Source organism: Neoarius graeffei, chromosome 10 (genome assembly GCF_027579695.1).
Source record: "Neoarius graeffei isolate fNeoGra1 chromosome 10, fNeoGra1.pri, whole genome shotgun sequence".
Classification (NCBI taxonomy): Eukaryota; Metazoa; Chordata; class Actinopteri; order Siluriformes; family Ariidae; genus Neoarius; species Neoarius graeffei.
Genome location: NC_083578.1, coordinates 2881460 through 2897433, shown reverse-complemented (window position 1 = coordinate 2897433; position 15974 = coordinate 2881460). Strand labels below are relative to the sequence as shown.

The following is a 15974-nucleotide window of genomic DNA, read 5'->3' as shown; positions in this document are numbered from 1 at the left end:
GGGTAACTTATGGTTAAATAAATATGGTTAGATCTGTAAAAATAAACAGATCTAATCTGAGCAAAGCGGAGAGCAGATACATTACATTGGAAACCCACAGACTTGGTGACACTGGCTGATATGATGGGAGATGGGAAGAATTGTTTGTGGAATGAATCATCAGTAAACACGCTGTTTGAGTCATGACGGATCGGGAAAACCCAATTTGGGATCAAGACACCATTAAAACCACCACCAGGAAATTTCTAGAACAGGTCTGTAAATGTTTTTACTCATTCAGGTCGTGTTAGTGAGACGTCGTGACTGGATTCAGGTTTCAATCATGGAAACACGTCACGAGGAGCGTCATCACTTCTGCTGAATTATGGAAGGTACTGACAATTTCAGGACAGAACTTCTGAAGTTTCACTAAGGTTAGAGAAATACAGATACAGAAAGATTTGACCAAGGACAATCCAGAGACGCAGTGAAAATGAGACCAAATCGACTGGAGTATCAACATTTACCTATATGCTGGTAAATCGCTAAGAAAATACTTTTGTATAACTGAAATTACAATGTAATTACAATTAGCATTGACCGCTAGCTGAGCTTTCTACGAAATGTCAGAACTGATCAACTTTGAACTCGGAAAATGTTTTGATTTCAAATGTTGTGAACATCACAAGAGCGAACGGTTTGAATGGAATCTTCTTATATAAACAATGACCTCATTTGTGAATGATTTCCACCTCTGATGGCGTCAAGATGGCCACGCCTACCATTTGGTAGAACCAGTAAACCCCATCAGATGACTGAAACACAAAAACAAAAGTGCTTGTGTTTTGGGATTTTTCTAACATGATGTCAACTTCTTCACTATTTCCTACAATTTGTGGTAATTAGCCCATATAGCAGGGGTCACCAAACTTTTTTTCTCTGGGGGCCACATTGTCGTTCCTGACTGTGATGGGGGGCCGGGGTCGGGTCAGCTATATAACATAGAATTGTATGACCCAGACAAATATGACCACCAGCAGGCCTCATTGTGTAGTAGAGATTACTAGCCTGGCACAGCCATCCACACTACTATATCCACACTACTATATCCACACTACTATATCCCCATTACTATATCCCCACTACTATATCCCCACTACTATATCCACACTACTATATCCCCCACTACTATATCCACACTACTATATCCCCACTACTATATCCACACTACTATATCCCCACTACTATATCCCCACTACTATATCCCCACTACTATATCCCCACTACTATATCCCCACTACTATATCCACACTACTATATCCACACTACTATATCCCCCACTACTATATCCACACTACTATATCCCCACTACTATATCCACACTACTATATCCCCACTACTATATCCACACTACTATATCCCCACTACTATATCCCCACTACTATATCCCCACTACTATATCCACACTACTATATCCCCACTACTGTATCCCCACTACTGTATCCCCACTACTATATCCACACTACTATATCCCCCACTACTATATCCCCACTACTATATCCACACTACTATATCCCCCACTACTATATCCACACTACTATATCCCCCACTACTATATCCCCACTACTATATCCACACTACTATATCCCCACTACTATATCCCCACTACTATATCCCCCACTACTATATCCCCCACTACTATATCCACACTACTATATCCCCACTACTATATCCCCACTACTATATCCACACTACTATATCCACACTACTATATCCCCACTACTATATCCCCCACTACTATATCCCCACTACTATATCCACACTACTATATCCCCACTACTATATCCCCCACTACTATATCCACACTACTATATCCCCACTACTATATCAACACTACTATATCCACACTACTATATCCCCACTACTATATCCCCCACTACTATATCCCCGCTACTATATTCCCACTACTCTATCAACACTACTATATCAACACTACTATATCCCCACTACTATATCCCCACTACTATATCCCCACTACTATATCCCCACTACTATATTCCCACTACTCTATCAACACTACTATATCAACACTACTATATCCCCACTACTATATCCCCACTACTATATCCCCACTACTATATCCACACTACTATATCCCCACTACTATATCCACACTACTATATCCCCACTACTATATCCACACTACTATATCCCCACTACTACATCCCCCACTACTATATCCCCACTACTATATCCACACTACTATATCCCCACTACTATATCCCCCACTACTATACCCACACTACTATATCCCCACTACTATATCCCCGCTACTATATTCCCACTACTCTATCAACACTACTATATCAACACTACTATATCCCCACTACTATATCCCCACTACTATATCCCCACTACTATATCCCCACTACTATATCCCCACTACTATATCCACACTACTATATCCCCACTACTATATCCCCACTACTATATCCCCCACTACTATATCCTCCACTACTATACCCACACTACTATATCCCCACTACTATATCCCCACTACTCTATCAACACTACTATATCAACACTACTATATCCCCACTACTATATCCCCACTACTATATCAACACTACTATATCCACACTACTATATCCCCACTACTATATCCACACTACTATATCCACACTACTATATCCCCGCTACTATATCCCACACTACTATATCCCCCACTACTATATCCACACTACTATACCCACACTACTACCGGTATATCCCAACTACTATATCCCCACTACTATATCCCCACTACTCTATCAACACTACTATATCAACACTACTATATCCCCACTACTATATCCACACTACTATATCCCCACTGCTATATCCACACTACTATACCCACACTACTACCGGTATATCCCAACTACTATATCCCCACTACTATATCCCCACTACTCTATCAACACTACTATATCGACACTACTATATCCCCACTACTATATCCACACTACTATATCCCCACTGCTATATCCCCACTACTATACCCACACTACTACCGGTATATCCCAACTACTATATCCCCACTACTCTATCAACACTACTATATCAACACTACTATATCCCCACTACTATATCCACACTACTATATCCCCACTACTATATCCCCACTACTCTATCAACACTACTATATCAACACTACTATATCCCCACTACTATATCCACACTACTATATCCCCACTACTATATCAACACTACTATATCCCCACTACTATATCCACACTACTATATCCCCACTACTATATCCCCACTACTATATCCACACTACTATATCCCCACTACTATATCAACACTACTATATCCCCACTACTATATCCACACTACTATATCCCCACTACTATATCAACACTACTATATCCACACTACTATATCCCCACTACTATATCAACACTACTATATCCCCACTACTATACCCACACTACTATATCCCAACTACTATATCCCCACTACTATATCCCCACTACTATATCAACACTACTATATCAACACTACTATATCCCCACTACTATATCCCCACTACTATATCCACACTACTATATCCCCACTACTATATCCCCACTACCTTATCCACACTACTATATCCCACACTACTATATCCCCACTACTATATCCACACTACTATATCCCACACTACTATATCCCCACTACTATATCCACACTACTATATCCCCACTACTATATCAACACTACTATATCCCCACTACTATATCCACACTACTATATCCCCACTACTATATCCCCACTACTATATCCACACTACTATATCCCCACTACTATATCCACACTACTATATCCCCACTACTATATCCACACTACTATATCCCCACTACTATATCAACACTACTATATCCCCACTACTATACCCACACTACTATATCCCCACTACTATATCCATGCTACTATATCCCACACTACTATATCAACACTACTATATCCACACTACTATATCCCCACTACTATATCCACGCTACTATATCCCCACTACTATATCCCCACTACTATATCCCCACTACTATATCCCCACTACTATACCCACACTACTATATCCCCACTACTATATCCCCACTACTATATCCCACACTACTATATCCCCACTACTATATCCACACTACTATATCCCCACTACTATATCCCCACTACTATATCCCCACTACTATATCCCACACTACTATATCCCCACTACTATATCCCCACTACTATATCCCCACTACTATATCCCCACTACTATATCCACACTACTATATCCCCACTACTATATCCACACTACTATATCCCCACTACTATATCCACACTACTATATCCCCACTACTATATCCACACTACTATATCCCCACTACTATATCCCCACTACTATATCCACACTACTATATCCCCACTACTATATCCACACTACTATATCCCCACTACTATATCCCCACTACTATATCCACACTTGATTCCTGGCACATATTTGTTTCTCTTTATTAGTGGTTTGCAAAAGTAGTAATCGAGTCTTCACACTTTGTTTTAATTTGAATTACCACAGATATTCCATTTATTTATTTTCTAATAAAAATAACATAAAAGCTGTCAAGGTAAGAAACATCTGCCTAGTTGAGGTGATTGACACTGGCAAAGGTGAGTGGAAAATTATAAATTGTAGGTAGGCCTGTTGATATTATTAATAATATTAATAATAATTGTGTGCAGCACTTAATTAAGGTCAAATAAATACGCCTATAAAATAAATACATTTAAAAAACCAGTGAAATTATAATAATATGAGCAATAGATCAATAGATCACAGCAGTTGTGCTGTGTCCTGCACGTCATTGCTCTCATCCATGGCCAAAGCAAAAAACTCGAATTCTGACGCTTTCTCATTCAGCTGGTCATACACGTCGTCCCCCAAATCTTCGGTTCGCCTGGTCATAGTAGGTGCGGAGAGACTCGCCGCATTGAGCGCATCCTTCTTGTCGGGACACGCCTCCTCGGCCACAGCAAGCATGCATACTTTAACAAAGTCCCCATCAGTAAACGGCTCTCCATGGGTAGCTAGTAGGTGAGCTACCTTATAGCTAGCTCGGACAGCAGCCTGGTTGATCTGGGTTTGGCGAAGGAATACATTCTGTTGTGCAGCCAGTCCGCATTTCATCCTCCGAATCCTGTCTTCTCTTGTTTGCCCTCACAAACTCGCATACTCTTTGTGGCGGGTTTCGTAGTGACGACGCAGATTATATTCTTTGAAAACCGACACACTTTCTTTACATACAAGACAAACTGCACGGTCCTTACACTGAACGAAAAAATAATCGGTGGTCCACTGTTCTTTAAAAACTCTGCACTCTCTGTCAGCTTTTCGCTGACCGCTAGCTATTTTGCTGTCCTGAACACTGACAGTTCTCTGCGCGTGCGCTGCCTGTCACTGCTTATGACGAAAATTCGGAAAATATGAATAGTTCATTTTATAAGTAAATATCAATTTTAATTGATAAAATCAACAAAATACAAGATGCAGGCATGTTATTATTTGCCAAAAAGCAATTTAAAAAAATGATCACTTTTGGGGATTGCCTCATAGGGCCGGTTCAAGTGGTAGGGGGCAGAGGGGCTGGGGGGCCGGTCAAAGGGGGGTGGCGGGCCGGAGTCGGCCCGCGAGCCGTAGTTTGATGACCCCTGCCATATAGGATTGGGTTGAGTTTCCATGGCTTCAACAAACTTTGAAAAATGTTGAAGATGCAAAGAGGAGGGACTTTATCTGAGACAGGAAATGCTGTGTTTATCCACGAGGCCCATCTCACAGGCTGGGAACTGCAATCCTATTGGTCAAGAGGAGAGGAAGTGGACATTTTGCATGGACAATTATGTCTGTCTACGTGATGGGAGGTAGAGAGGCACTTGTGATGGAGTGATAAAGTGATGGAGTGATAGAACCCCCCACTCAGGGGGGACAGGAAGTCAGATGGCGCGAGTCGGACCTCCAGAGACGATGAGGTCAGTGACAAAGGCGTGTCGACATCCAAGCAAGCTGACAGACTCGGACTTCTGAATTATCTTTTTGTCTTTCTGTCGCTGTCTCTCTTTGTGCTCTGAGCTTTCATCCTTTTTTTGTCCTTCTGTCCTCTCCGGTCTTGCCTTCCTGTTTCGTTCTTCATATAGGACACATGGTCCTTTCATCTCTTTAGCACAGATTTGTATCTGAGAAGCGAACTGTAATGCAGTACTCCTCCCTAAATGCCAAGAATGAAAATATGCAGAAGATAAAAAGGGAAGGAATAAACACTTAAAGAATGTAGCGTCATAAAATCACCCCTGCAGAAAAACCCTCCCAGCTCTCACGCCGGGGAAACCGAGGGAACTGATACAAAGAAATGAACAAGTTACGTAGTGTTTGTGGATGACTCAGACAAGTCGTCTCTTCTCAAATACGTTCTGGACTTAACACAAGTTCAGATTTCACACTTGGATTTCTCCAACCTTTTTTATCTCTCCATTTTTATTACCTTTAAACACTGTCACTCGTATTGTTGGCATTGTGGTCCACTTTCCATCACGTGTGTAAAAGAGTAAAAGTGAGTGACGTAACCCAGCAAGTACAGACGCTCCACAGAGCCAGTGAGAAGGTTAGTAAGATAATGGGTCAGTTCTTACTTTCTGGTTCGAAATAATCTCCATAACATCATTGTTTATCGAAAACGATGGATCAGAAATGAAGCGGCACATTAAAAGATGTTGCTGTTGATGTTGACGTTGGTTGAGTGGTAAACCAGGATCATTCAGGAACCACCAGGGAATCTTTTACACATCCTTAAAAAGACATATTGCAAACTGGAAGGTGTTTAGAAAGTTTTTGAACAGGATTATGATAGATCAAATGAAAAGCAGAACTCTTGGTTGAATATTCGTTTGGAGAAAACAAACACCAGAAATGTTCTTGTATGGTCTTTAATCTGTGTGTGGTGGTATTTTTCTCCCCAACCCAACTCATCTTCTCAAAAACATGGGGGTACTTCGTAAAACCCTTCTGTCCCTTGGTGGAACACCAGTTCCCAACACTCGCTGACATCCTGATGTAGATAAGAAGAACAGACCATGATATAGACTCGCCGTCTGGAGCGGTGGCCTCTGAAAGGTCAACAGGTTCATTGAGGACACAACGACCTGGACGGACTTGATTAACGGCCAGCAGCTGTTTTCCTCAGAGCGTTCGCGGATGGTCAGAAGGATGTTTTGTTTTCCTTCACAGTTTAATGATTACCGAGCTGATTTCTACTCGCTAGCTACCAGTTTGGGAGGACAAAGGAAGGCTAAGATGTGCTTCCTCTACCATGTTCTGTATACATGAGTTAACAGATTGTATGAACAGTTAGTGTCATTCTGGAAGGTCTTCCCCCAGAGAGCTGCACTAATTACACTTTGAACTCATGATCTTCCAACGATAGGGCCTAGCTTTAGACTCGTTGAGCTTAAAAGGATTTTTTTTTTTTTTGAAACTCCCAGTTTATTATTCTGCATGTTTATGGTGTACATTTAAGTTGACGTGTGTGACTCATCACGGAAAGGTGATAAGGTCGAGTTCATCCTGTGAAGTCTGGAAGAAGACCGTACGTGGTATTTCTGTGCTGATTTGGTTTTGTTTTTATTAATAAATCAATTTCATAGCTTAAACCCTTGTGTGTTTCCTCAGTCTGTGGGTCCCTCAGTTCCCCCAAGGCCTCCATACAGGTTGGAGGAAGATGAGGACTGTTATGAGGAGGCGGAGCCTTTTATTCCAGCCTCTCAGTCTACAGGTTAGTGCTGATCTACATAACATTATTTACATGCATTAATTAAATAACGTAAATTCAGTACCTCAAATTTGCAAAACACATCTTGGATATTCAGCAATAATTAAGAAGACGAAACCTTTATTTGTCACATGCACACTTCAAGCACAGTGAGATTCATCCCCTGCATTTAACCCATCTGAAGCAGTGAACACACACACACACACAGAGCAGTGGGCAGCCACACCAGAGCGCCCGGGGAGCAGTCAGGGGTTCGGTACCTCGCTCAAGGGCACCTCAGCCCAAGGCTGCCCCACGTCAACCTAACTGCATGTCTTTGGACTGTGGGGGAAACCGGAGCACCCGGAGGAAACCCACGCAGACACGGGGAGAACATGCAAGCTCCACACAGAAAGACCCCTGTCAGCCGCTGGGCTCGAACCCGGAACCTTCTTTCTGTGAGGCGACCGTGCTAACCACTACACCACCGTGCTGCCGGGTGGTGTAGTGTTTTTTTTTAATTAAGAACAACAACAAAAAAGGTGTGCGATATAATTTATTTATCTATAGGTCTAAAAATAATTTTTGAATATTCACAAAATGTTGGTGTGTTCCATCCAATTAAGTACTGAATTAAGTACTGACTGGTTTGTGTCCTGTGGTATAGTACTGATTAGTTTACTTGTTTCATATCATTAAGTACTGACTAGTTTGTGTCTCATCTCATTAAGTACTGACTAGCTTACTTGTCTCATTAAGTACTGACTATTTTGTGTCTCGTCTCATCAAGTACTGACTAGTTTACATGTTTTGTCTCACTAAGTACTGACTAGTTTGTCTCGTGTCATTAAGGACTCACTACTTTATGTCTAGTCTAATTAAGTATTGACTAGTTTACGTGTCTCCTCTCATTGAGTGCATACTGACTAATTTACAAGTCTTGTCTCAGTAAGTACTGAATTAAGTACTGACAGGTTCATGTGATCCGTCTCCTCAGATAAACTGGACTCGGAGAGCAGTCATTATGAGTCGTATGGTGAGGAAGAAGAGGACGTCCCTGTGGACCGCGCCCACTATATCCAGTGTGGCTCGTCTCAGCCCTGCCTGCGTCCTGTCCCTGAATCGCGGCTCTGCGAGTACCTGTGGAGGAAGAAGTGGCTCGGCCAGTGGACACGTCAGCTCTTCATTATTAAACACGACTCCTTACTGGTGAGGAGGAAACACGTTCTGAAATAACTCCTCATTAGAGCCTCCTGTTGTAGAGCTGTTGATTTGTGTCCTGAGATTATTACATATAAATCTGTATGTTTTTGTCAAAGTGTTTTAAGTGCGCTAAAGACCTCCAACCCCTGCTGGAGATGAAGCTGACGGGCTGTCAGGTGATGTACAAGTCCAAACACAGTAAGAAGATGCAGCACGAGCTGAAGGTGGTGGGTGGATCGGAGACGCTCATCCTGGGCTTTCAGAGCTGCAGCCAGGCCGAGGAGTGGAGGAAGGTCAGATACTGCTTACATACAGCTGTGCTCCAGCTCACGTGTCTGAACGTGTGTCTCAGAGGAGATGTGTCTTGTAGAATGAATCATATTGATTTTTATCAGTATCTTTTTTATATCTCTGTCTCATATTGAGTGCATCTCGGTTGTGTCTCAATAATATCTCATCTACATTATACCGTCTCTACACTGAGACTATGTGTCTCATGTGTGTCTGGCATGGCTGTCTCATCAGCATAACACACGTCTCGTTTGTGTCCCGTCTGTCTTTGTGTATGTCTCTTGTCTGTGTCTCACTTGTGTTTCAGTCATGGCTCATGGATGAATCATTTGTCTGTCTCATTTGTGCCTCAAACATCTTTGTGTGTGTCTCATGTATGTTTTATCCATCTTTGTCATGTCTGTATCTTCTACATATTATGTGTCTCATTTGTGTCTCTGTGTGTGTTTCTTGTCTTCTCAGCATACTTCTGTCTTGGTCATGGCTCATGGACGTCTCATGACTCCTCTGTTTTATGTGTCAAATATGCATCATGTGTATTACTGATGTCTTATGAAGTGTTTGTTTCTTGCCAGTGTCTCAGCTATGTCTCATAAACCTTTGTATGCCTGATCTGTGTCTTGTATCTTATGTGTCTCAATCATGTGTCATTATTGTCTCATCTTTTGTCTCAGATATGTCTTGCATGTATCTCAGATTTCTTACACTTATAAATGACATTTGTATATCACGTGTGCATCTCAGTTTTGTCTCATAGATGTCTAATTTACATCTTATCCATGCCTCATTTGTGTCTCATTTATCTTTGTGTCTTTTGTGTCTCATATTGTCTAACATGTCTCATGTCAATCTTACCTGTCTCATATGTATCTCTTATATATTTGGCTTGCTTTGTGTCTTTTATATCCAACGCCTCGCATTGTTTCCTGTGTATGTCTCATATGTGTCTCAGGTTTTTGTGCGTGTGTGAATTTCTTATTTCCAGGTCATTGAGGAGCTCAGCGGCTCTTCATACTGCGAGCCGGAATCCACAGGTTCCTCCTCCATCCTGAAGAGTGAAAGACTGGATTCTTGCAGGGTAATAATAATACTAATAATAATAATAATAGGCATGTAACGATATATTGTGTGATGATAAATTGCGATACAAATTTATGCCGATTCAAATCAATGAAATAAAAAATGAATCATGATTATTATTAAGCTACATAATCTCTTAGTGCTTCCTCACTGTAATTGTTTTGTTTAGATAGCAGAGGGCGCAATAACCTACAATAGCAGTAGGGAATACACGTGACTTCACTGTAGGTGGACGTAACACAGCTCTAATGCTGCAAAACCATACAGAAACAGATGTAAAATGTGAAAGAGGTGTGGTGTGATTGTGTACAAATAGATTTAATAAGAAATCGTTGCTCTCTTTTTCCAGACTGCAGAAAGATAAAGAAAAGAGAAACAAATGGAGGAAATACAAATGTTTATAAAAGTTTAACAAGAAAAGGATGATTTGTTATTAACTTTTTACCTTTTTAATAAAAGGAATATTTTAGTTAATAGGCGATTATATTTTACTCCAACCTTCACAAATATGGGGAAATAATTATTGTTGGTTAATAAGAAAATGAAACAAAGATATATATATATATATATATATATATATATATATATATATATATATATATATATATATATATATATATATATATATATATATATATTTATTTATTTTTTTATTTAACAAAATGAATATTTAAGTTGATAAAGAATAGGAAAATAAAGGTTTCTTCTTTTTGGTAATATTTTCTTAACTGAGTTTTTAAAATATTGTGAAAATAATAGTAATAATAATAATAATAATAATAATAATAATAAAAAACAGTTATTCCATGAAATCGAGTCGTACATGAGCTGATAGCCAATGAGGCGCGTAGCACTGAGTTGTCTATAATCCATGTATGACGAGATTGAGTGGAATAACTGTTTTATTCTCTCCACATTCACTGGATTTTGGGAAACAGAGCATTTTTATATTTGCTTTTTTTTTGCAAATTTGATAAATAAAAACTTTATACAAAACGTCCGACAAAATAATTTCCGCTTAGAATGTAAACAAACCGGTGAAAGACAGGAGCAATTTGTGAAAAATGCGATAATAATTCTTGAAAAATAAAAAAGATATGTTCTTACAATCAGATACTTTCATTCCATATTTTGTTGCTTTTTTTGTATTTTTTGAGGTTTTGTTTTCGAGTAGAGTTTTGTTATTTCGTCCTCAGTCGGTTCAGCAACACGCTCCGCTATTTTGTTTTTCTCTACTCATGGTATATGAGCTGATATCCTAGTAGTAGAGTAACCAATCAGAGCGCGTGATTGCTCATATCCAGTGAATGTGGAGAGAATAATTTCTGATATTATTTGTCTTACTTTGTTTCTCTTAATTGTGTCTTCTGTCCCCGTCTGTCCCCGTCTGTCTGTCTGTCTACGTGTCTGTCTGTAGTCGAGCTCAGTCCTCCACACTGATTCCGATGAAGAGATCCTCTCTGCTCCTTCTCCTGCTCTCAGCAGCGCTGAGATCAGTAATTTTAAAGACAGAGGTACATTTATTTCACACCTTTATAAACCTCACCCTCCATCTTTCTAGGCCGTCGTGAAAGTTCAGGGACTGATGTGTGCGGCTGAGCTGTAGAAGCCGGACACCAGCGTTATCTTTATTCAGAATAAACCTGAAATCATCGTCACAAAATCACGTAGCAGGGGTAGGAGCAAACGAGGATAATCTGTAATCCATAAGATACATAAAACATGAACACAGATCAAAACTGGGAAGTCAATACATGAAGCTGAAGGAGGAGAATACGCAGGATACGCGCGAACCGCCGAGAGAAAACATGACATACGTGGAAGACAAACCAGGGACAGGAAGGGGTGGAGACGAGACACAAACTGAAACAATGCCACATAGCGAAATAAACAAATCCACAAAACACGCGAGGGAAGCGGCGCTGCAACGTATATAGTGTCCTTCAGAAGTATTGGCACCCTGTGGCAAAAGGAGTAAATTATGCTTTGGTTCTGTAGTGCTTAAGTGCTGTAGGACCAAAAGTATGTGCACCCCTAAACTCCATCCATCAACAGATGCGTATGAGTTCTGAATGGACATGGTGGAGGAGACGGTTTATTCTCAGTACAGCTGCAACACTGGAGCTTAAACACTGTGTTTCACACTTTATTACACACTCCTACACACTCCTACCTTGTTATAGATGTTGTTTGATGCTAAGTGTTTGTTCATTACCCTTCTCTCTCTCTCTGCGCTGTAGCGGGGTATCTCAACGTGTTGATGAATTATCAGTGGCAGACTCTGTGGTGCCGAGTGGACGCCGGAGTTCTGAATCTCTTCAGTGATGGAAACAGTGAAGTAATGCCGCAGTACACAGTGCAGCTCCGGGGGAGTGAGATTCGACCCGATACCACTCACACACACACACACCGCATCACTATCCTACAGCACGGAGACCCTGTGGCTGTCCTGGAGGTACGTATACACACACACACACACACACACGTCCAACAAGAATTGACGTAATACATGTATGTTATGTTGTAGAGTGTATATAAAACTGCGTGCGTGTGTGTGTGTGTGTGTGTGTGTGTGTGTGTGTGTGTGTGTGTGTGTGTGTGTGTGTTTAGGCCAGCTGTTCTGATGATAAAGAGCAGTGGGTCCAGCTCCTGCGGGATGGGAGCTCCACTGATGTTCTGTCTCCAAATCAGCACAACAGTCACGAGTCACTGAGGTACACACACACACACACACACACACACACACACACACACACACGCGCATTTTACCAAATGTTTTTTTCCCCCTACTCCATGTTTTCTGCTCTCCTCAGCGGTCTGAAGACCCGAACGCTCCCCAACGCCAACACGTACATGGACGACCCCTTTCAGCAGATCTGTGGTTCAGTCCGTGAATCTCCCATCTACTCTAACACCGCCTCGCTGGAGCGCATGGTACGGTCCAGAGTGGGGGGGAGACATCAAATAGCTTTTACAACATCAGGAAATAAATATATTTATTAAACGGTACAGACTGTAATGTAACATAAGTGGAAAATTGGCATCCATTTCATTTTTCATCAAACTGTCGCTTTAAGAAAATCCTCACTGATACATGAACACACACACAGATGTTACATTTCTTTTTCAGCTTCACAAATCCCACATCGGTGGAAACGGCAAATCGCTGCCATCATCAGATTCTGCCGACTACAGCAACTGCGACCTCTTCAGAAGCAACAGTGAGTCCTGTTTTAAAACTGGAGAAAAGTTATATTAATAAAAAACCATCTCTATTCTCAACCAACTGGCTCTGATTTATCAATTCAGCATTCGTTATTACAGCAGGATCCATTTCTTTATTAGAACAAGCACAATTATAAGTAGTAATTGTATTTTAATGATAATAATACTGTATATACAGTATAAAGTATTGAAGTAGGAATGGTATAGTAAAGAAAGAAAGAAAGCACAACTTTATTCATCACACACGTGAAATTCCTCTCTGCATTTAACCCATTTGAAGCAGTGAACACACACATGTGAGCAATGAGCACACACACACACACACACACACACACAGCAGTGGGCAGCCATGCTAACAGCACCCGGGGAGCAGTTGGGAGTTCGGTGCCTCGCTCAAGAGCACCTCAGCCCAAGGCCGTCCCATATTAACCTAACCGCATGTCTTTGGACTGTGGGGGAAACCGGAGCACCCGGAGGAAACCCACGCGGACACGGGGAGAACATGCAAACTCCACACAGAAAGGCCCTCGCCGGCCACGGGGCTCGAACCCGGACCTTCTTGCTGTGAGGCGACAGCGCTAACCACTACACCACCGTGCCGCCCCTATGTAACCTTATGCAGTAATACAGGAGTATAGTACACCATACACAGTATATTTGTAATGATGTGTATTGGGTATCAACACTGTAAAAATGATTTTTCATAAAACTTTGAGTTCAGTGAAACTCATCTCGTATGTTAGCACAACGAAACACTCAACTTAATTTACTATATGAGTTTTAATTAACACAAAATCTTAAGGCAGCCTGGTTACTGACTGTTTTAAGTTAAAACAAATAATTTTACACTGAATGGTATAATACGTAATTGCTGGTATTATCAGTGTAGTATAAAGTTATAGAGTGAGTATTAATAGTATAGAATGTAATCGTAACTAGTAAGAGTATATCATCATAAATAACAATATCATAGGAAATATAATGATATGGAGTCAGTGGTAAGAGTATAATGTGTAATCATAACTAGTAAGACTATAGTATATAATCATAAGTAGTAGTGCTGTAGTACAATGATATAGAGTGTGCAGTTAGAGTACAGTATGTAATTGCAGTATTGTATGTGATTATAAGTAGTAGTAGCATAATAGTCACTAGTAATAGTATATAATCATAACTATTAATAGCATAGTGTAATGATGTACTTAAAGTGAGTAGTAATATTATAGCATTTCATTCAAACTAGTAAGAGTATAGTATGTAATTGTACAGAGTATAGCATGTGATTGTTAGAAACAATAGTATAGTATGTAATTGTAGTACTGTATGTAATCATAAGTAGTAGTCACAAAATACAGTAACTAGTAATAGTATAGTATATAATCATAACTATTAATGGCATAGTATAATGATATACTCACAGCGAGTAGTAGTAGTAGCATATTTCATTCAATCTAGTAAGAGTATTGTATGTAATTGTACAGAGTACAGTATGGGATTGTGAGTAACAATAGTATAGTATGCAATCGTAAGTAGTAATACTGTAATATAATGACATAGAGTGAGCATTAGTAGTCAAACTAAAATATAATAGTAAAAGTATAGCATGTACTCGTAATCAGTAATAGTATTGTATCTGATCATAAGTTGTAAGAGTGTAGTGTGTAGTTAGTGTGAGTGCTGTAGTATGACGGTGTAGAGTAACTCGCAGTACTGTGGTATGTAGTTGTGAGTATTAGTGCTGTAGTATGACGGTGTAGAGTAACTCGCAGTACTGTGGTGTGTAGCTGTGAGTATTAGCGCTGTAGTATGATGGTGTAGAGTAACTCGCAGTACTGTAGTGTGTAGATGTGAGTATTAGCGCTGTAGTATGACGGTGTAGAGTAACTCGCAGTACTGTGGCGTGTAGTTGTGAGTATTAGCGCTGTAGTATGACGGTGTAGAGTAACTCGCAGTAGTGTAGTGTGTAGTTGTGAGTATTAGTGCTGCAGTATGATGGTGTAGAGTAAATCGCAGTACTGTGGTGTGTAGTTGTGAGTATTAGTGCTGCAGTATGACGGTGTAGAGTAACTCGCAGTACTGTGGTGTGTAGTTGTGAGTATTAGTGCTGTAGTATGACGGTGTAGAGTAACTCGCAGTAGTGTAGTGTGTAGTTGTGAGTATTAGTGCTGTAGTATGACAGTGTAGAGTAACTCGCAGTAGTGTAGTGTGTAGTTGTGAGTATTAGTGCTGTAGTATGACGGTGTAGAGTAACTCGCAGTGCTGTGGTGTGTAGCTGTGAGTATTAGTGCTGTAGTATGACGGTGTAGAGTAACTCGCAGCACTGTAGTGTGTAGATGTGAGTATTAGTGCTGTAGCATGATGGTGTAGAGTAACTCGCAGCACTGTAGTGTGTAGTTG

At 40.5% G+C, this 15974-nt stretch overlaps 1 protein-coding gene across 2 annotated transcripts in view; it reads left to right on the top strand.

The window, feature by feature from the left end:
- si:dkey-220o5.5 (actin filament-associated protein 1-like 2) overlaps nucleotides 1-15974 on the top strand; it is a 54028-nt gene that overhangs the window by 23885 nt on the left and 14169 nt on the right. For both annotated transcript variants that reach the window (XM_060930652.1, XM_060930651.1), the window contains exons 4-12: nucleotides 7700-7802; nucleotides 8776-8987; nucleotides 9098-9274; nucleotides 10258-10350; nucleotides 11770-11866; nucleotides 12593-12807; nucleotides 12963-13066; nucleotides 13166-13286; nucleotides 13483-13573. In XM_060930652.1, the coding sequence (XP_060786635.1) occupies nucleotides 7700-7802; nucleotides 8776-8987; nucleotides 9098-9274; nucleotides 10258-10350; nucleotides 11770-11866; nucleotides 12593-12807; nucleotides 12963-13066; nucleotides 13166-13286; nucleotides 13483-13573 (1213 nt within the window). The remainder of the gene's footprint in view (nucleotides 1-7699; nucleotides 7803-8775; nucleotides 8988-9097; nucleotides 9275-10257; nucleotides 10351-11769; nucleotides 11867-12592; nucleotides 12808-12962; nucleotides 13067-13165; nucleotides 13287-13482; nucleotides 13574-15974) is intronic.